The sequence below is a fragment of the Lepus europaeus genome, chromosome 9 (assembly GCF_033115175.1).
Source record: "Lepus europaeus isolate LE1 chromosome 9, mLepTim1.pri, whole genome shotgun sequence".
Lineage (NCBI taxonomy): Eukaryota > Metazoa > Chordata > Mammalia > Lagomorpha > Leporidae > Lepus > Lepus europaeus.
In genome coordinates, this window is record NC_084835.1 from 125407750 (window position 1) to 125429819 (window position 22070).

A 22070-nucleotide genomic window follows, 5' to 3' on the forward strand; every position below is an offset into this window, starting at 1 on the left:
GACAGGGACTTCCATGATGTCACACACGGCATGGCCCTGCACAGGGCAGTGAGTTCCCATGTCTCCTCTCGGCGTGTCACTTCAGAGGGTCAGGAGTTCACATTGTCACTTCAGAGGGTCAGGAGTCCAGAACATTTTTCTGGGACAGCTGCTTCCTGGGCTCTGGAGAGATGGCCGTGTGCTCCAGAAAAGTCAGCCTGGATTGAGGTGGGGACGTGGAAATGGGACTTGGCCTCTTGCCTGTGCTCTGGGCCCTGGGCTCAAGGTCAGGGCCAATCTGCTTAGCACCATATAGGCCAAGGGAGGCCCCTGATCCATCTCCATTCCCCCAGAGGGTCCCCAGTGGACCCAGCCAGCCTGAAGCCTGGGGGGTCACCCACCAGGAAATCTGTGGGAGCCCTGCCAGGCACAGGCTCTGCCCATGCACCTGCTGAAAGGGCTGTTGGAGGGCGGGGGCTGTCACCTGCCTGTGGGGCCCCACAGGCCTCTGCTGGGCCCTCCCCACCTCACCCCCTCTTCCCACCCCCTCAGGCCTTGTCTGTGGAACGGATCCCCTGCCTTCTGTACTCCGGGGATGAGGTGCAGGGCAGAGGGACACATCAGACTCCGGTGCTGTGTGCTCACTTTTATGGGGCGTGGGCAAGAGGCCCCAGGAACAAGCCGGCCTCCCCTGGAGGCTCGCCCACCCCTCGCCCAGGCAGAAGCCATCTTGCAAGAGTGGCGCCTGCCGGGGGCCCTGCCTGGCCCACAGTGACTCCCTGCAGGGCCCGGCTCGGGCCAGATGTCCCTCCTGCCCCCGCCCCGTGCCCCCCAAGCAGGGGCAGTCTTGTGGCTGCTGAGCTAAGGGGCTTTGCTGGCTCAGGGGTCAGGGGGGCCTTGCAGGAAAGACTTGGGGGACACCCACAATGACACAGATGTGTTTCTCCTGCTGCCCCAGGACAGTGCGAGAGGCTCCCGACCAGGAGTGCAGGGGCGCACAGCCTGGGCCTCTGCAACCCATCCAGCAGACGCCCTGAGGGGGCAACTCCAGCCCAGTCGTCCCCACACACACGGGAGGCCCCCAGCACCAGGCCAGGCTGGCGGGGGGCTGAGCAGGGCCCCACTGTGCGTGAGCAGTCGGGGCCCCGCCGCCTCCCTCCGGCAGGAGCCTGCCTGGGGCCTCTGCGGCTCGGCTCTGGCGGCTCTGTCTGCTCCACGGGCTGCGCCAGCAGACCCAGAGACCAAACCCGCAGGGCGGCTCCGGCGGGAGCGGGGAATCAGGACAGCACGGAGCCTCCCGCTGCAGCCCCAGGGTCCAGGACGTCACTGGACGCCGCTGGAACAAGCCGGGGCTGACAGCCTGAGTGTGAGAACAGCCAGCTGTCACCACACAGGGCAGTCGATGCTGGCTCAGCCAGCAAGGGATTTACAGAGACCAAGGATGAATTCAGCCGTGGGCACAGCGGCCGAGACGCTGCCTGGGATGCCCACACCCCCCATCAGAGGGCTGGGCTCGAATCCCGGCTCCACTTCTGGCCCCAGCTCCCTGCTGCTGCACCTGGGAGGCAGCACTGATGGTGCCCGTACTCGGGTCCCTGCCACCTACGTGGGAGACCCGGATGGAGCTCCTGCCTCCCAACGGCGGCCCGGCCCAGCCCTGGCTGTTGTGGCATTTGGGGAGTGAGCCAGCAGGTGGAATCTTTGTGTCTCTCTCTCTCCCTCTAAAATAAACAGAGAGTTTAAAAGGAAGGAAAGTCGCTGAGAGTGGATCTTCCTCGCTCTCACCGCAGTGCGCAAGCTCCCGAAGCTGCTCGAGGCACACGCGCCTGGCTGCTGCGTGTTGGCCACGACGAACGGGAGCAACTTCGCTTTGCCACTTACAAAGATAAAAGTCATTAGGGAGTAGGATTAAAATGTTAGAGCCGCCTCTGCTCCCCCACCGCTTCGGTGCCTGCCGTGGAAGGGGCTGCCCCCGCTGCTCCCAGTCCCCATCCCGGTCCTGCCGGCCTCCTCTCTGCCCCGGGGCAGGGGCGTGTGGATTCTGAGCACCCTCCCCTCTGCACCTCGGGGCCTGGTCCTTAGGGACTGGAGGAGAGGGCAAGGCCGAGTGTGGGGCTCTCCTCCTCTCCAGGTGCCACTCTGCAGCCGGCAGCCGGCAGTGGCCTCCATGCCCCGCCCACCTGCCGGCAACCATCACCAAGCAGGGCTGGGGACCCTGGGGGCCTCAGTCTGTGCCCACAGGACCCTGGTGGAGCAGCCCGGCGTCAGGCATGCCCGTGGATTCCTCGTCCACGGTGAGGCCCTCACTGCCCTTGGCAGCCATCCTGCCTCGCAAGGCAGCTCTGGACCTGGCCGGGTCTCCAGGCCGTGAGGCTCCAACGTCAGCACAGCAGATTCTGCCGCACAGCCCCAGAACGGCTCGGACGATGCTGAACAAAACCCAAAACCTGACACGGCCATGGGCATCGCAGGAACCAAATACAGCGAAACTGTAGCTGTTGAGGTTTTGTCCCAGGGGTCACCACGAAGACTCTGCCCACTTGTTGCCAGGCACCTGCTTCCTCCTGGTGAGCGTCCAGCAGGGACCCCTCCCGTCAGACCAGCGCCCGGGTCTGCGCCCGGCAGCGCCTGTGCAGGGAACAGGCTGAGAGCCTCGCCCTGACAGGACGGGAGCCAGAGACCCTGGGCAGTGCGAGTCCACCTCCGTGACATGGCCCAGCTCACGGGTTTGGGCCCAGCAGAGTTTGGAGAGGAAGGGGGACCGCCCTGGGGGGTGGCCCTCAGCTGCTGCCATGGGGTTTAGAACTGACCATTTGGAAGAGGTCCTTGGGTTCCGACTGCTGTCTTCAACTGTGGGGGAGGTGCACGGCTCAGAGCCCCATGTACGTGAGTATATCTGTGGACATCAGCAAGGAGCTCCCCCCTCTTCCCCCCTCCCCTCATGTGACGTAACAGTGGCTGCTTATCCAGCCGGCCTGCGTCTGGACCCCTGGGGCACAGAGACCGCAGGTGCTGACCCCAGTGGTGCACCTGCCTCTGCTGGTGCTGCCCGGGTGCTGGGAGAGGCCACGGCCCACAACAGGGGGAGGTCGGCACCTCCATCCTCGCCTTCCAGACGGGCAGCCCAGGGGCCAAGGTCAGCTTTGCAGGCAGCTGTGGGGAGCACGGGTCAGGGGAGGCCAACAGCACGGCGCCCCCATCACAGAACCCGGGCGTTTGTGGCAGCCAGGCCAGGCCCTCTCCCATTGGCCCAGGCAGGGACCCCGCTGGAAGCAAACGGGCCCTAAGTGCTCCCTGGTGTCCCCCTGCCTCAATCCTCAATCGGGCATGCCCCCGACCACCTGACTGAAGACCCCACACCCCACATGCGCTCTCCTGCCTCACAGCACTCTGCACACAGGCGGTGCCTAATAGCTGCTTGTTGGGGGCACCAACGAGGGCAGTGCCATGACAGGTGTGGAGCTAAGGGGTAGGGTGCTCAGGCTCAGAGGGGGCCCCTGCAGAGGCCTTTGTAGGAGACCCGGGGAGACAGAGGGGAGGAGGTCTGCCTGGGGGCCGAGGCCAAGCCCACTCCCGCACAGCCCGCCCAGCCCTGTTGTGCACTCAGACGGGGGAGCACCTGCAGGACCTGAAGGAGGTGACGCGCGATCTGCTTTACCAGGGCTACCGGGCCGCTGTCTACAGAGCCTGGCCCGGCCCGGGGCTCGAGCCAGCCGCAGTAAGCTTTCCCACCAGAGCACCACGGAAATCCCTCTGCCCATGCTGCCCTGGCCGAGACGGAGAAGTTGATCCGCGAGAAGGACGAGGAGCTGCGCCGCATGCGGGAGATGTTGGAGAAGATGCAGGCCCAGATGCAGCAGGGCCAGGCTCAGGGCAGCCTCTCCCCACAACCGCAGGGCCGGGCCCGGGTCCGGCATTTCCCGCAGGCTCCCGCGCGCGGGTCCAGGCAGCGGCCCCGGCCTCGGGCGGCCTCCACCTTCTCATCGGCCTGTCTTCTCCTGGGACTGACGGCACATCCAGGTGGCCGCGGTGCCCTCACGCACAGGTAAGAGCTGTGAGGAAGTGGGTGGGGGCAGAGTCCCCCAGAGACACTGGTGATGCCCCTACAGGACGACACCTGCAGGCCCAGGTCTGGGGGCGCGCACACCGCAGCTCTGAGGGCCTGTCCAGGGTGCGATCCCCCTGCCCACTGGTAAGCATGGTCACCAAGCTGTAGGGCCGCGCTCGGGGACCGCTGTCGTCGGGCCGGACGCTCCCAGCCTCTCTGGACTCACCTCCCACGACGTCCACTCCTCAAAGCAAACGCCAGGCCTGAGGTGAGCCGAGTCGGCCACCGTCTGACCTCAGAGCCAGGCCAGCAGCCCCCTCAGGACGTGAGCCCCTCTTAAGGCTGCACTCACAAATGGGGCGACCTCTGTCCTGTCAGCTGGGGTCGTTGCCACAGTCAGACGTGAGCACAACGCACGCCGCCCCGGGACCTGCCCTCTCAGGGATGATCCCCCAGGTGGACGGCGCTGGTCCCCAAATGCACTCCTCGTTCTGCCCGGACGCCTGCCCCTCCGGCCACGGCACCACCAGCCAGGGGGAGGCTGGGTGGAGGTTGCGGATCTCAGCTCCCGGTCCCACAGGGCGCCGCTCACTCCCCTGCCCGGGAGAGGCGGAGAGCTGACAGGTGGCCTGCGGTCTCTGCTCTGGGAACTCTGGCCGAGGACAAAAGGGTGCTCTGGCCTTGAGGGGAAACCTTAAGGATGCCAGGGGCATCGTGCTGGCTGCAGTGAGGTCTGTGTCTCGTGGGGGGACGTGGAGGCCAGGGACTCCTCTCCGTCTGATGACTGTCGCGAGGCTGGAAGTGTCAGAGTTACGCGCCGTTACGTCTGGAAAGAGTGCAGGCACCAGCCCTCGTGGGACGCGCTCTCGCTGTGTGTTTGGAGACATCTGGCCTCTGCAGGCCGGATCTAACTGCACCGGTGGGCTGTTGCTTTTCCTCCTGAAATTTAAATTCTCACTTTTAGAACTTGGCCAGGGTCCAGTTTCACGAGAAAGCATTTCAAAGCCAGCAGCATTCGGCGTTTCTTTTCCTCCGTGGCAAGCATCTGTCTAATTGCTCTGCGGCCTTGGAGTTACCGGCGAGCACATTCGAGGAGTCCCTGGGGCGCCTTCAGTCAGCGCTGGACCTGCTGGGGAAGCTGCAGGGCGTCTTTTTATTTTTGGTCTTGGTGCTCTCTGGTTCGTAGGTGTTGAGGGAGAAGGAATTTTCCAATCACTCCACCGCAAACACGGGCAAGTGAGTGAGCAGGGCAGCCAACCACATGCTGGCCTCTGACCCTCGGCCTCGAGGGCTTCTCCCGAGCCGAGAGGCTGCCGTGCAGCGCCGCGATTGGATGTTTCCAGAGCTGTGGAGTAACCAGGCATCAGGCAGCGCCGACCCTGTCCCAAATGGCAGGACAGGGTCTGGTGCTAGACAGGCCGTAGATCTGAGTTCCCATCCACAAGGTCACTGTCCGTGTCAGGTGCCTGCACACGGCTCCTCGGACAGATGTTGACGGCCCCTCTCCATGTTGCAGTTGTCACTGGACCCAGGCCTGTCTGCAGAGAGGGACCTCACCCTCACCCATGGGTGCCCCTGGCTCTATGCTCCTGTTTGGAAAACCCAAGCCAGTAGGCAGGCCTGCATGGCAGCCACACACCACCTGCCGATGAGGTGGGGGAGAGTGCTCAGTGTGGGCTGGGTCTTGCGCATGAGAAGTGGGGGGAAACCCAGGAGAAGAGCAGGGAGGCGGTGTGGCCCAGTGCTGCTGGCACGGGAGCAGAGGCTGGCCTGCTTTGCCCACCACTGCACACCAGGCCGGTCCCCAACGTGTCTCCGTCGCATAGCCTGTCCGGTCACCCCTGGGTGGTCAAAGACCTTCCACTGCCTGCCTCAGATGCTGCAGCCTTCACTCGGGATGGCTTGGTCTCCCCCGCACTCTGCAGCCTTCCCTCGGGATGGCTTGGTCCCCCCCGCACACTGCAGCCTTCCCTCGGGATGGCTTGGTCTCCCCCGCACACTGCAGCCTTCCCTCGGGATGGCTTGGTCCCCCCCGCACACTGCAGCCTTCCCTCGGGATGGCCTTGGTCCGCCCCGCACACTGCAGCCTTCCCTCGGGATGGCTTGGTCCCCCCCGCACACTGCAGCCTTCCCTCGGGATGGCCTTGGTCCCCCCGCACACTGCAGCCTTCCCTCGGGATGGCTTGGTCTCCCCCGCACACTGCAGCCTTCCCTCGGGATGGCTTGGTCTCCCCCGCACACTGCAGCCTTCCCTCGGGATGGCTTGGTCTCCCCCGCACACTGCAGCCTTCCCTCGGGATGGCTTGGTCCCCCCCGCACACTGCAGCCTTCCCTCGGGATGGCTTGGTCTCCCCCGCACACTGCAGCCTTCCCTCGGGATGGCTTGGTCCCCCCGCACACTGCAGCCTTCCCTCGGGATGGCTTGGTCGCCCCCGCACACTGCAGCCTTCCCTCGGGATGGCTTGGTCGCCCCCGCACACTGCAGCCTTCCCTCGGGATGGCTTGGTCGCCCCCGCACACTGCAGCCTTCCCTCGGGATGGCTTGGTCGCCCCCGCACACTGCAGCCTTCCCTCGGGATGGCTTGGTCTCCCCCGCACACTGCAGCCTTCCCTCGGGATGGCTTGGTCTCCCCCGCACTCTGCAGCCTCTTCTGCCTCCTTGTTTTGGACTGTGGAGTTGGTGCCTGGTTTGGGGCCTGAAAGACCTGCTCTAACGTCCGGGTGTCCTGTGCCTTGTGGTGGGGAGCACAAGTCACATGCTCATGTCTCAGCCAGCGGAGTGGTTAGAGGGCCATGTGCACCTGAGACCACCTTCCCTTCAGCGCCACGTGTGCGTCTGGGCTCCCAAGCCCAGCCTCTGACTGGACAATGTGCTGGAGTCTGCAAGGCTCGTAGACGTCCTTGTGCCCTGGGGCAGTCCTTTCCGGAGTGGACCCAGGCCGGCATCGGCCAGGGAGGGCTGTGTGGCGTCAGGACAGTCGCTGGCGTGTGGCAGCACAGCATGGCATTGTCAGTGGGGCGCTCACTGCCCTGGGCCCACAGAGTCCCTGGGGCTCGGTCCTAGAGGAGTGGCTGTTGATGGATTGTCCTCGCATCAGGAGTTCAGCAGCTCTGCCTGACCCCAGCCCCTCCTAAATGGCGCTGGCAGAATTCTGCATGGCCAAACGGAGACAAACAAGGTGCTCCCATCAGACTCTGCCGGACTTGAAGCCACCTCCCAGGAGCTGAGGGCACGGCCACACTCCTGGGGTCTCCAGGGAGGGACTTCTCAGGCCATTTCACTCCGGAGACTTATCTCAGACGTGAAGAGATTCGTTACCCGGTAACACAGTAAAGCCCAGGCTGTGCCCGGCCGCCCCTTCCCGAGCTTGTCTACGGCCTGGGCCCCTGCGATGGATGTGAGTCCCGGCTCCCTCCACGCACTCCAGCAAGCCCACCTGCAGCACAGCTGGGCGCGGAGTTGTCTGCTTGCAAGCTGGAAATTCTGAGGCTCGTCTTGTTCCTGAGGCCGGCACATGAAGGAAGTACACACTTTGTTTCCCAACATGAGGATGCTGTGCTGTCGACCGTGTTGTCGGAGACCCCACACGGCAGCTTGCACACGCTCCTCATGCCTGTGGAAGACAAGCAGACAGGAGGGGCCGCAGACTCCCACAGCACCCTGGGTTTTCCACGTGCGCCAGCACACATTTTGAAGCCAGGGAGAGACCAGACCAGAGGTGTGTTTTAAAAACGTAATTTTCTGGCCGGTGCCGTGGCTTAACAGGCTAATCCTCCGCCTTGCGGCACCGGCACACCGGGTTCTAGTCCCAGTTGGGGCGCCGGATTCTATCCCGGTTGCTCCTCTTCCAGTCTAACTCTCTGCTATGGCCCAGGAGAGCAGTGGAGGATGGCCCAAGTGCTTGGGCCATGCACCCGCATGGGAGACCAGGAGAAGCACCTGGCTCCTGGCTTCGGATCAGCGAGATGCGCCGACCGCAGCGGCCATTGGAGGGTGAACCAACGGCAAAAAGGAAGACCTTTCTCTCTGTCTCTCTCTCTCACTATCCACTCTGTCTGTCAAAAAATAAAAAATAAAAACAAAAAAACGTAATTTTCTGTAAGCATTTACGCCTGTGTTAATAAGTGGTCACAGAGAGCTTCCAAGATGGACGGGCTGGGCACTGGAAAGTCCCACCGGACTGCCTTCGGGGCCGGGGGACACTGAGTGCCCGGTGCGTCCCTGTGAGATGTCTCAGGGGCTCCCGCCCTCTCTTGTCAGTTTACCTCTTCTTCAAGGCCCTGGCCAGGGACTGTCCCAGATAGCCAAATCACCAGGCTTCCGGCTCTGCCCGGGCGCAGCCTGCAGGCTCTAAACAACAGCAGCCGTTAGCTCTGAGGACAGCTGCACAGCTGGCTGCACATCGCCATCCCTGTCCAGCTCGTCCCTGCCCCGGCAGCGGGGGGTGGGGGGTGGAGAAAGAGCTCTGTGCTCCCAGACGTGACGTCCTCCAAGGGCACCGCCTTGTAAACTGGAGCAGAGGGCGTCTGACAGGCACAGCATCGCTCAGGAGCTCCTAAGGCAGAAAGCAAAGGCGCAAGAGCAGCACCAGAGGACGTGTGGCGGAGAGGCCCCCGGAGGCCCAGCCCGGGCAGCGCAGTCAGCGAGCCCGACGCGAGTGAGGGCAAAGGCGAGAGGGCGCCCCGGCCCTGCCTAAACTGGGGTTGTAGAGAAGACGAGCTCTGGTCTTGAGTGAGGAAACAGTGGACGGAGAGCCGCGTCTCCAGAAACTTCACTGCTTCCTTCCATTGCTCCACCCAGAGGAAAGAACTGAGAAGAGGAACCAGCGCCGGGCGGGGTGGGGGCAGGGGCCCCGCAGGTTCAGCCACCACGTGGGATACCTGTGCGTACCGGGGTCCAGCCCTGCCTCTGTTCCCACCCAGCCTTCTCCCAGTGCAACAGGGAGGCAGCAGATGATGGCACAGTGCTTGAATGCACACCCACGTGGGAGACCTGATGGGGTTCCTGGCCTTGGTCTGGCCCGGCCCGGGCTGCTGCAGGCATTTGCAGTATAAACCGGAAGATGGGAGAGCTCCCTCTCTCTATCTCTCTGTCACTCTGCCTTTCAAGTAAATGTGATGAATAAAGAAATACTTTTTAAAAGACTTATTTATCTGAAATAGTTACAGGGAGAGGTAGAGGTAGAGAGAGGTAGAGAGAGAGAGAGAGAGAGGTCTTCCATCCACTGGTTCACGCCCCAGATGACCACAATGGCTGGAGCTGGAGCCCGGAGCTTCTTCTAGGTCCACCACATGGGTGCAGGGACCCGAGGACTTGGGCCATCTTACACTGCTTTCCCAGGCCACAGCAGAGAGCTGGATCGGAAGAGGAGCAGCGAGACTAGAACCGGCAACCATAAGGGATGCTGGTGCTCTAGGCGGAGGCTTTAACCTGCTGTGCCGCAGCACCGGCCCCAGTAAATACTTTTTAAGAAGAAGCCAGCACGGCCAGTGGAATTCCAACACCCTTCCTTCATCTGAACCGCTTTGTGCGCCTCACTTGTGCCAGCTCCCTGCAGGTCTGAGTGACAGGTGTGGCCCACCCTGGGGGAGTGAGACACTGAACCAATACCTGAGTGTGACATAGGGGTTTTGTCCATGGTCATGATCATGTCTACCTACACAGTCACACCTGTCACCACGTGCTGACGGCTGTGTCAGCCCACATGGTCACTCCTGTCACCACGTCCTCATGGCTGTGTCAGTGTGCGTGGTCACTCCTGTCACCACGTCCTCATGGCTGTGTCGGCCCGTGTGGTCACTCTGTCACCATACGCTGACGGCTGTGTCAGCCCGCGTGGTCACACCTGTCACCACACGCTGACGGCTGTGTCAGCCCACGTGGTCACACCTGTCACCATGCGCTGATGGCTGTGTCAGCCCGCGTGGTCACACCTGTCACCACATCCTCATGGCTGTGTCGGCCGCGTGGTCACTCCTGTCACCACGTGCTGACGGCTGTGTCAGCCCGCGTGGTCACTCCTGTCACCACGTCCTCATGGCTGTGTCAGCCCGCGTGGTCACTCCTGTCACCACGTGCTGACGGCTGTGTCAGCCCGTGTGGTCACTCCTGTCACCACGTCCTCATGGCTGTGTCAGCCCGTGTGGTCACTCCTGTCACCACGTGCTGACGGCTGTGTCAGCCCGCGTGGTCACACCTGTCACCATGTGCTGATGGCTGTGTCAGCCACGTGGTCACTCCTGTCACTACGTCCTCATGGCTGTGTCAGCCCACGTGGTCACTCCTGTCACCACGTCCTCATGGCTGTGTCAGCCCGCGTGGTCACTCCTGTCACCACGTGCTGACGGCTGTGTCAGCCCGCGTGGTCACTCCTGTCACCACGTCCTCATGGCTGTGTCAGCCCCCGTGGTCACTCCTGTCACCACGTCCTCATGGCTGTGTCGGCCCGTGTGGTCACACCTGTCACCACGTGCTGACGGCTGTGTCAGCCCGCGTGGTCACACCTGTCACCATGTGCTGATGGCTGTGTCAGCCCACGTGGTCACTCCTGTCACAGGATCACGTCCACCACGTTCACCTGCACAGTCACACCTATCCCTGCCAATGTGTCTGTCTTGCCCCTGCGAGCAAAGCTTCTCCAAGCACAGGATCCAGGCCTCACCCTGAGTGATGATCAAGGGAAGCTCTGAATGCATGAGAAATTATTTACAATAACAGCAAACGGAACCCGGGAGAGGCCGTGGTGAACCCAGGAGAGGACCATGGTGAACCCAGGAGAGGCCGTGGTGCCCCCAGGAGAGGCCGTGGTGCCCCCAGGAGAGGACCATGGTGAACCCAGGAGAGGACCATGGTGAACCCAGGAGAGGCCGTGGTGCCCCCAGGAGAGGCCGTGGTGAACCCAGGAGAGGCCGTGGTGATGTGCGTGTGGACTTGGACACGCAGAAGTGGGCAGTGCTGCCCTAGCTCGCGCCCTTGCTCTCCACTGCTTGGTGAAGAGCTCTTCTCGGAGACACTTTGAAAATCTGCCCCGATGGATCCAGCGCTCTCACAGACAGGGCATGGCTCTTCCCGGCGGACTCTGCACTAACGCCACAGGAACTGTAAGTGCTGGGCCAGGCTCTGGACCCCACGACTCAAAAGCAAGAGGAAGAACTCAGGATGGTTTTAGTCCACGGCCACACGGGTGCCTGCGGTGTCGGCAGATAAGCCTGGTAAGAAACTGCTAACCAAATTGGAATCTTCAGCTTGGAGGAGGGAAAGACGGGCTGCAGTCATTACCATCACATCTCGTCTCTATTTTTAGCTCCTGCAGCTCCCGTTTTGGAGGGTTGGGAATCTGGAGGCCTGCCGGGAAGTTCATCCGCCGGAGCCCCCACTGCCTGGGCACTCGGCGCCGCCTGGGCCTGTTCCTCCCTGCACACCGTCAGGGCCAGCTTCCTCTTCTCTGCAGTGAGCAGCGGGCATCACCCAGGGGACATCAGCGTGTGCCTCTGCACTGCACTGGAGACGTCACTGAGGGGCCCTCCGCTCTGGAGAGTCAGGGCCGGGTGACCTAAGATCAGGTCCGGGTGACCACGTCTCACCTCTGGACGAGTCAGGGCCCTCAGCTCTGGAGAGTCAGGGCCGGGTGATCTAAGATCAGGTCCGAGTGACCACGTCTCACCTCTGGACGAGTCAGGGCCGGGTGACCTAAGGTCAGGTCCGAGTGACCACGTCTCACCTCTGGACGAGTCAGGACCGGGTGACCTAAGGTCAGGTCCGAGTGACCACGTCTCACCTCCGTCCTGAACAGAACATTGTTATTCACGTGGCAGAACATTCAGAGTATGACCACGGCCACACTGTGGGCCCCTCCCCTCGCTGGGGGGCGCTGTCAGCGATGGTGATGGAGGCCAGCCTGCAGCCCAACATCCTACAAGGCACAGATGCTCACACAGAGGATGACCTGGGCCCCAAGGCCCCCGGAGCCGAGGCTGAGAGCTTGGTGCACCTTGTAGACCAGGCTGCTGTCTCCTGGGGGAAGGGCTACATTGCTCCACCAGCAGGTCCCCCCAACTGCACCCTGACCTATCAGGATCCTCTTGCCTCTGCCCACAACAGTCTGTCCAACAGTGGACACAGCACCCAAGCCAAACCAGTCGCAGCCTCCCCGGGAGCTTTGCCAGAACCTTCTCAACACTGGGGTCACTGAGACCTTGAGTGGTCAGGAGCCCCCGTCTCCCCTGGGAACACCACTGAGAAACAGCCCAAGACGTAGAGCTGGGCAGAACGGGAGATGGATGGGCCAGCGCCCCTAGGGCCCGAAGTCTGGGTCTGCCTGAACCAGCACGCCTCCTGGCACGCGCTGGCAGAGGAGCCAAGCCCTGTGCTGGTCACGTGGCTTTAAGCCAAGGTGCTGGCCATGTCTGAAGTAAGTGTTCGAGTACAGGGGCCAGTCGTTTGAGTGAACACAGCTTCCGTCTGCTCAGTCGCACAGCAGACCGGCTGGGAAGGGCACGCGCTTCTCTCTCCCCCTCCTTTTTCAATGCAGGGGCGTCTAGTGAACGAGGGGGTTGTTTGCTTAACTTCTGTCCGCCTAGTTGTTCTGTGGTTAGGAAGAGCACTTTGAATTCCCAGGAGCTTGCAGAAGTTTAAAACAGCCTGTGTGTAGATGCTGCGGCTTCCTCCTCAGCACGCCGGCAGGTGCTGCAGGTGAGCCGCAAAAGGTCAAAGGTCAAACTCCACAGGGTGCCATGACCCCTCCCGTCGTGTCTCTGGGCAGCTGTGGCTTGGAGTGACAAGAGGGTCTGAGGACAAAAACTGTCCCTCTGTGCCTTGTATGTTTTTCTACCTTTTATGGTTTTGAAAGTTAGGCAAGTTGGAAAATTCAGAAAAATCAAGGAAAGTTCAAATCACCCAAGTCCAGCAACCGAGAGACAACTATCCAAGGCCCAGTCTCTGCTTTCTGTCTTCATTCCTGCTCACAAGTCCCTGACAAGGCAGACACTGTGCCCATCGCGTGTCTCAGACGAGGACCAGGGAGCCAGGACGGCACAGTCAGCTGACGCTGGCTTAGCCCAGTGCCGCCCCCGGGTGACGGCTGGCTCTGCACAGTCACCATCAGCTGTGCACGCAGTTTTATGTCAACACAGAGTGGACAGTGTCCAGTGTCATGAGACGCTCTCCAGGGGTATTTCTAATGCGACGTAATCGTCCAGGCATCCTGGTCTGCTCTGTGGTCTGTCAGATCGATCCAGTGCTGGACACTTTGACAGCTTCAAGCTTTCCATGTTACAAATACGGCTGCTGCGAGCATGCCTGGGCCTGGCGTTCTTCCGTCTCCAATGTGCTTCCTCAGGAGAGATTTTCAGAACAGGACAGTAGGGCTGGGTGGAAGACCCTCGTCTAATTCTACAGGGAAAATTGCCCTTGTTGCAGTCCGAGTTCCTCACCCCAGAGCTCGAGGGGTGCTTTCAAATGCCTGCTGACATTCGGACTCTTTGGGACTTTCATTTTCATCCCTTGGGAAGAACCTGTCTGGAAGATTCTCGAAGCACAGCCAGGGGTCATCCCCTCCGACAGCAGCCCACAGCACTTCTCCCCCAGGGTGGCCCCAGCCCCTCCCACCCACAGGGACAGAGCGTGGCGTGTCACGTGCCGGCAGAGCCTCTGCTGAGAAGTACCCACCAGCAGCCATGTCAGAGGGACACACGCCTGCACCCGTATACCACGTGTGTACATACACGTGCCACGATGCCCAAGAAAGAAATGAAGTGATGCAGGGCATGGGGACCAGCTCACAGCCGAGCTCGCACGCCTGCCCAGGACTGTCCACGCGGAGGCTCTGCAGAGTGGCCCCAGGACAGCAGTGCCACTGGCACTGGTGAGTGGGCTTCCCTGGCGACGTGAGGTCCTCACAGTGGGAGCACCTGGAGCACCTGCTCCCGGCCTCGGCGTGTCCTTGGTGCTCCCCAGAGGCCATGGCTAGGGTCCTCCCAGTCCCATCAGAGAACAGGGACCGAAGTGACTCAGACGTACGTCGCATGCCAAGAGCCGGGACTCCCGCTGCGCTGTGGATTTATGCTCTCATTGCCAGCAGCTGCTGGCGGCCTGGCCACAGATGGAAGTGTTTTCCGGAACTGCGGGGAGTCCTGTAATTAGCTCCAGGCCTGTAGGGCTACGACAGTCCGGGAGCCACGGTGTGGAACTCGGCACTCACTGCCCGCGCAGAGGGGCCCTGGGAGCCTGGGAGTCCAGGTTTGCTGCAGGAGGGAAAACAAGACCTGCAGATCGACTGGAGCATGGTGAGGGGGGCGTTGTGCAGGAGGAAAGCCCGGCAAGGAAGAAGTCCCATTGCAAGGGCCGTTCCCCTGAGACACACACCCCTAGGAGCAACGGTCTCGACACTCACGTTGGCTCGGAACACTCGGGCACATTTGCTGAAAGGGAAGCCCAGGAGAGCACCACTCAGGGCAGCGGCAGTCAGCCACAGCAGACAGGAGCGAGGGAGCAGGTCGGATCCCGGGGGCTGGGCTGCCCTGGAGGGTCCTGAGTAGACGCAGTGCTGTTTGCACAGTTTATAGGAGGCGAGTCCTGAGGACTCCCAGGCCAGGGACGAAGGCCGAGATGCTTCTCAGGTGCAAGGAGCCGACCATTCCAGCAGGAGGCGGGACCAGGAGAGGGGGAGTGTGCGTGGAGGCCGATGGGCCTGCCCGACCCTGGGCTGCTCTGAGTTTAGATTTAGCTTCCTGCAGCACAGGCGAGGGTGGCTTTGGGCTGAGTGGGACTTGGGAGCGGCTGCCGCTCTCCCTGGCTCTTTGCATTCTGCAGAGTCGGCAAGCGGGGGTGGGGGGGTGGGGGTGGTGTGGCTCTTGTTTTTGGAAGAACTGAAAACTGGTCCCGGAGATGGAACCCACGGGCGCCAGCCTTGCTGTGTAGCTGTACTTGGAGCCGGCCTGCTTGGAGGTTGCCACCCGTCGGTCGGTGCACAGCCGTCACCACTGCCTTCCCTTCCACGGTTCCCCAGCACCTGCTGTGGGATGTGTGAGCCGGCTGGAGGTGCCCCGTCCACCCCGTCCACTGAGCCACTGAGCCACTGACCTGTGTGGGCGACAGAGGGACTCCACTCTGCACCCTGAAGCATCACTGGGGTGGAAACTCAGCCCCAGTCGCGCTTAGTGCAGTAGGCTGCACATGTTAACCAACCCAAGCATCCACAGCTGCCATCGAGTTAGCAGGGGGCGGGGTGAGCGCAAGGTTCCCGGGTGCAGCAGCTCCGTGTTCCAGGTGGTGCACGTTAAATGAGCCACAGCTGCTGGCTACAACCTCGCACACACCATGAGTCGGGCAGGGCAGGAGGCGGTCACAGAGGAGGTGGTCACAAGTGACTCCAGACGCCGGGCTCAGGAAGTTCAGGGCAGGAAGCTCCTCCTTGCCAAGCCGGTAAGTGTGAGGCTGTCGGCTCCAGCAACAGCTGTCGACGGGGAGCACTAAGCAGAGGGCTCGCCACACGCAGGGTGTGTCTGAACCCAGTCACAACCCTTTAATTTACACCAGCTCCAGGAGCACACCTGTTTCAGATGTGAGACAAAGGACAGGGCGCCGTGGGCAGCAGCTGGGAGGTGGCCGGCAGCAAGCCCCTCCCTGTCTGGAGCTCCAAGTCGGATGAGGAAATAGATCGGGAGCGGGAGAACTGCAGGGCAGAGTTAAAAGAAAGGACCAAAGGCGGAAACTCAAAGGGAGACACATCCTCCCTGTGACGGGAAACTCTTGATCTGCCAAAGCAGACCAGCGCGGACCAGGAGGAGGTCGGGCTGGCCGAGAGCAGCCCTGGTGGGAGGGCGGCTCTGTGGGCATTGCAGGATGACGGGAAGATGGATGGTGCTGAGACCAGTGTTTTCTGGGGGCTGTGGGGGGCTGGGACTGCCAAGGGGTACAGCATTTCCTTAGGGGTGGCGGAAATTTTTTTAAAGATTTATTTTTATTTATTTGAAAGTCAGAGTTACAGAGAGAGGTAGAGACAGAGAGAGGTCTTCCATCCACTGGTTCACTCCCCAGGTGGCTGCAACGGCCGGAGCTGTGCCTATCCAAAGCCAGGAGCTTTTTCCAGGTCTCCCACACGGGTGAAGGGGCCCAAGGACTTGGGCCATCTTGTACTGCTTTCCTAGGCCATAACAGAGAGCTGGATTAGAAGAGGAGCAGCCAGGACTAGAACCGGCGCCCATATGGGATGCCGGCATTTCAAGCCAGGGCATTAACCCACTGCGCCACAGTGCCAGCTCTGGAAATTTTTTAAAAAGATTTACTTATGTATTTGAAAGTCAGAGTTACACACAGAGAGAAGGAGAGACACAGAGAGAGGTCTTCTACCCGCTGATTCACTCCCCAAATGGCTGCAACGGCCAGAGCTGAGCTGATCCGAAGCCAGGAGCCAGGAGCTTCCTCCGTGTCTCCAACACGGGTGCAGGAGCCCAAGGACTTGGGCTGTCTCCACTGTTTTCCCAGGCCATAGCAGAGAGCTGGATCAGAAGTGGAGCAGCTGGGACTCAAACCAATGCCCATATGGGATGCCGGCACAGCAGACGGTGGTTCTACCCGCTACACCATGGAGCCAGCCCAGCAGAAATGTCTTAACAGTTGATGGTGCCAGTGCAAACTCTGAATCCACTAAGAGCACTGAGTTGTGTGTTTACACGGCAAAGGGCCCAGTGTCTGAACGCTGTCTCCGTAAAGCTGCTAGAAAAACAAAATGTATCATCCTGTTTGAGAGCAGCCAAGTGAGGACAATGGTAGTTAAGTGTCTGAAATGCAGCACTCGATTAGAAAGTATTGGTGAGAGTGACACCTAAGTGATAACAGTATTCGTTCACTTCCCTGTACACGTTCAGTTATGTGGGCCAGTAAGTGTCAGGCCCCCACTGAGACCAAGCAGGCAGAGAAATGTGCTCCTTCCGGCTCGCTCACCTCCTGGGGCAGCCCCATGCACAGGTGTCCCCTCCCAGCGCCTGGCTCACCTCCCCTAGGGGCAGACCCATGCACAGGTGTCCCCTCCCAGCGCCTGGCTCACCTCCCCTAGGGGCAGACCCATGCACAGGTGTCCCCTCCCAGAGCCTGGCTCACCTCCAGGGGCAGACCCATGCACAGGTGTCCCCTCCCAGAGCCTGGCTCACCTCCAGGACAGCCCCATGCACAGGTGTCCCCTCCCAGAGCCTGGCTCACCTCCTCTAGGGGCAGACCCATGCACAGGTGTCCCCTCCCAGAGCCTGGCTCACCTCCCCTAGGGGCAGACCCACGCACAGGTGTCCCCTCCCAGAGCCTGGCTCACCTCCAGGACAGCCCCATGCACAGGTGTCCCCTCCCAGAGCCTGGCTCACCTCCTGGGGCAGACCCACGCACAGGTGTCCCCTCCCAGAGCCTGGCTCACCTCCTGGGGCAGACCCACGCACAGGTGTCCCCTCCCAGAGCCTGGCTCACCTCCTGGGGCAGACCCATGCACAGGTGTCCCCTCCCAGAGCCTGGCTCACCTCCAGGACAGCCCCATGCACAGGTGTCCCCTCCCAGAGCCTGGCTCACCTCCTGGGGCAGACCCATGCACAGGTGTCCCCTCCCAGAGCCTGGCTCACCTCCAGGGGCAGACCCACGCACAGGTGTCCCCTCCCAGAGCCTGGCTCACCTCCTCTAGGGGCAGACCCATGCACAGGTGTCCCCTCCCAGAGCCTGGCTCACCTCCTGGGGCAGACCCACGCACAGGTGTCCCCTCCCAGAGCCTGGCTCACCTCCAGGGGCAGACCCATGCACAGGTGTCCCCTCCCAGAGCCTGGCTCACCTCCTCTAGGGGCAGACCCATGCACAGGTGTCCCCTCCCAGCGCCTGGCTCACCTCCCCTAGGGGCAGACCCATGCACAGGTGTGCCCCTCCCAGAGCCTGGCTCACCTCCTGGGGCAGACCCACGCACAGGTGTGCCCTCCCAGAGCCTGGCTCACCTCCTGGGGCAGACCCATGCACAGGTGTCCCCTCCCAGAGCCTGGCTCACCTCCAGGGGCAGACCCATGCACAGGTGTCCCCTCCCAGAGCCTGGCTCACCTCCTCTAGGGGCAGACCCATGCACAGGTGTCCCCTCCCAGCGCCTGGCTCACCTCCCCTAGGGGCAGACCCATGCACAGGTGTGCCCCTCCCAGAGCCTGGCTCACCTCCTGGGGCAGACCCACGCACAGGTGTCCCCTCCCAGAGCCTGGCTCACCTCCTCTAGGGGCAGACCCATGCACAGGTGTCCCCTCCCAGAGCCTGGCTCACCTCCTGGGGCAGACCCACGCACAGGTGTCCCCTCCCAGAGCCTGGCTCACCTCCAGGGGCAGACCCATGCACAGGTGTCCCCTCCCAGAGCCTGGCTCACCTCCTCTAGGGGCAGACCCATGCACAGGTGTCCCCTCCCAGAGCCTGGCTCACCTCCTGGGGCAGACCCATGCACAGGTGTCCCCTCCCAGAGCCTGGCTCACCTCCTCTAGGGGCAGACCCATGCACAGGTGTCCCCTCCCAGAGCCTGGCTCACCTCCAGGGGCAGACCCATGCACAGGTGTCCCCTCCCAGAGCCTGGCTCACCTCCAGGGGCAGACCCATGCACAGGTGTCCCCTCCCAGAGCCTGGCTTACCTCCTCTAGGGGCAGACCCATGCACAGGTGTCCCCTCCCAGAGCCTGGCTCACCTCCTCTAGGGGCAGACCCATGCACAGGTGTCCCCTCCCAGCGCCTGGCTCACCTCCCCTAGGGGCAGACCCATGCACAGGTGTGCCCCTCCCAGAGCCTGGCTCACCTCCTGGGGCAGACCCACGCACAGGTGTCCCCTCCCAGAGCCTGGCTCACCTCCTCTAGGGGCAGACCCATGCACAGGTGTGCCCCTCCCAGAGCCTGGCTCACCTCCTGGGGCAGACCCATGCACAGGTGTCCCCTCCCAGAGCCTGGCTCACCTCCTGGGGCAGACCCATGCACAGGTGTCCCCTCCCAGAGCCTGGCTCACCTCCAGGGGCAGACCCACGCACAGGTGTCCCCTCCCAGAGCCTGGCTCACCTCCTGGGGCAGACCCACGCACAGGTGTCCCCTCCCAGAGCCTGGCTCACCTCCTGGGGCAGACCCACGCACAGGTGTCCCCTCCCAGAGCCTGGCTCACCTCCAGGGGCAGACCCATGCACAGGTGTCCCCTCCCAGAGCCTGGCTCACCTCCTCTAGGGGCAGACCCATGCACAGGTGTCCCCTCCCAGCGCCTGGCTCACCTCCCCTAGGGGCAGACCCATGCACAGGTGTGCCCCTCCCAGAGCCTGGCTCACCTCCTGGGGCAGACCCATGCACAGGTGTCCCCTCCCAGAGCCTGGCTCACCTCCTCTAGGGGCAGACCCATGCACAGGTGTCCCCTCCCAGAGCCTGGCTCACCTCCAGGACAGCCCCATGCACAGGTGTGCCCCTCCCAGAGCCTGGCTCACCTCCTGGGGCAGACCCATGCACAGGTGTCCCCTCCCAGAGCCTGGCTCACCTCCTGGGGCAGACCCATGCACAGGTGTCCCCTCCCAGAGCCTGGCTCACCTCCTGGGGCAGACCCACGCACAGGTGTCCCCTCCCAGAGCCTGGCTTACCTCCTCTAGGGGCAGACCCATGCACAGGTGTCCCCTCCCAGAGCCTGGCTCACCTCCAGGACAGCCCCATGCACAGGTGTGCCCCTCCCAGAGCCTGGCTCACCTCCTGGGGCAGACCCATGCACAGGTGTCCCCTCCCAGAGCCTGGCTCACCTCCTGGGGCAGCCCCATGCACAGGTGTCCCCTCCCAGAGCCTGGCTCACCTCCTCTAGGGGCAGACCCATGCACAGGTGTCCCCTCCCAGAGCCTGGCTCACCTCCTGGGGCAGACCCACGCACAGGTGTCCCCTCCCAGAGCCTGGCTCACCTCCCCTAGGGGCAGACCCATGCACAGGTGTCCCCTCCCAGAGCCTGGCTCACCTCCTGGGGCAGACCCATGCACAGGTGTCCCCTCCCAGAGCCTGGCTCACCTCCTGGGGCAGACCCACGCACAGGTGTCCCCTCCCAGAGCCTGGCTCACCTCCCCTAGGGGCAGACCCATGCACAGGTGTCCCCTCCCAGAGCCTGGCTCACCTCCTGGGGCAGACCCATGCACAGGTGTGCCCCTCCCAGAGCCTGGCTCACCTCCTGGGGCAGACCCACGCACAGGTGTCCCCTCCCAGAGCCTGGCTCACCTCCAGGACAGCCCCATGCACAGGTGTGCCCCTCCCAGAGCCTGGCTCACCTCCAGGGAAGACCCATGCACAGGTGTCCCCTCCCAGAGCCTGGCTCACCTCCCAGGGCAGACCCATGCACAGGTGTCCCCTCCCAGAGCCTGGCTCACCTCCAGGACAGCCCCATGCACAGATGTGCCCCTCCCAGAGCCTGGCTCACTTCCCCCAGGGGCAGCCCCATGCACAGGTGTCCCCTCCTAGAGCCTGGCTCACCTCCAGGACAGCCCCATGCACAGGTGTGCCCCTCCCAGAGCCTGGCTCACTTCCCCCAGGGGCAGCCCCATGCACATGCAAGTGGCCGTCCAGGTGCAGGTGAGTAACAAGGACTCTCACTGAGAACACAGTAGCTGACACGCAGCAACGTTGCTGTACTCAGGAAAGTGGACAGAGATAAATCTTTGAAGATGATCATGGCAGATTTCTTTCCAAATTTTTTTGAAAGACAGAGAGATAGAAACAAAGGATCTTTCATCTGCTAGTTTACTCCCCAAAGGCCTGCAATAGGGCTGCACCAGGCCAAAGTCAGGAGCCAGGAACTCGATCTGGAATTTGGGTCTCCCTGGTGGGTGGCAGGGACCCTGTGCCTCCAGGTGTGCCTCAGCAGGAAGTTGGAACAGAGCTGGGACTGAATCGTGCCACTTACCCACCCCTCCCAGTGTCTGGTGACAGTGGAGACCTGGAGGAAAAAAATCATTGTCAAGTGATAGAGTTTCAGTTAAAGTGTGGTGTGTGTGTGTGTGTGTGTATATATATATCAAGTGTTTTGCTAATGGTGATAAAGTTTAGATGATGGAAATGGAGTTCAAGTGGTTATTTTCTTGTTTGTGTTTTTCACACAAAAGTTTACAAGTATTACAGAGAATTTTGAAATCTCTGCTCCTTTCTGAAACTGAAGCCACACAAACGAACAAGTGCACAGCCCAGGGCCTGGGACGACATCATTCAGAAAAGGCTGTACAGGCTGCTGCTGTCAGGATGACGCCGCGTTCCAGCCCCGTCCCCACTGCGATGCTGGCAGTGCTGGGGCCCAGGACAGTGGCTGCCAGGAGGTCCCACATCCCTGGCACCCAGCATCTTTGTTTCAACAACAATCAGAAGTCCAGGGAAAAGAGCAGTAAATGTAGTAAAAAGGAGTGGGACACGCGTGGCTGGAGAATGAAGGGGCTGGAGCAATGAGGAGGAAGTGGAGATGGACCCCAAGAGGCTCAGCCCTGGCTGCGGCTCACCGAGAACCCGGCCGAGCCGCGTGGCCACAGAGGGAGACCTGGCTGGGACGGCCTCGTCCTTGTCTGTGACGAGGCGCCTTGTGTGGGAAGCTGCACTGCCTGAAGCGAGGGAGATTATTACACATTTTGGAAGTGCCTGCAACCATGATAATAATCGGTTTGTTTACTCTGGGCCACCTGTGTCCTAGCATCAACTCATTCAGTGATGAGAACACGCGGAGGAGGGGCTGCCGCCATTTCTCCCCGCCTGCAGTTGGGCCGCAGATCCGGGCTCTGCACAGCCAGGCCAGCAAGTCCTGCTGCACCGACCCCAAGAAGGCGGTGTCAGCCCCGCCCTGAGACCCCACCAGGCCACCCGGCGACCTACAGATTCGTAATCTGGGCAGACTGGCCACTTCTGATGCCTGGCTGATGACGTGTCCATTTTGTTAAGGTGTTTGGTTTGCTCTCCGTTAACTCCTCCCCCAACCCCCACCCCAACCGCAGGGGTGGGAGGCAGACCTGCTGGGCAGCAGGGGCGGAACCCCCAGCACCTGATCATATGCAGAGCAGTGGCTGCATGG

General features: G+C 62.0%; 1 protein-coding gene across 1 annotated transcript in view; it reads left to right on the forward strand.

Moving 5' to 3' along the window:
* Nucleotides 1-2249: 2249 nt before the first annotated feature.
* The window catches only part of KCNG2 (potassium voltage-gated channel modifier subfamily G member 2), a 75751-nt gene continuing 55930 nt past the window's right edge, over nucleotides 2250-22070 (forward strand). Inside the window, exons 1-3 of the mRNA XM_062200047.1 lie at nucleotides 2250-2273; nucleotides 3587-3697; nucleotides 3756-4024. Coding sequence (XP_062056031.1) covers nucleotides 2250-2273; nucleotides 3587-3697; nucleotides 3756-4024 — 404 coding nt within the window. The remainder of the gene's footprint in view (nucleotides 2274-3586; nucleotides 3698-3755; nucleotides 4025-22070) is intronic.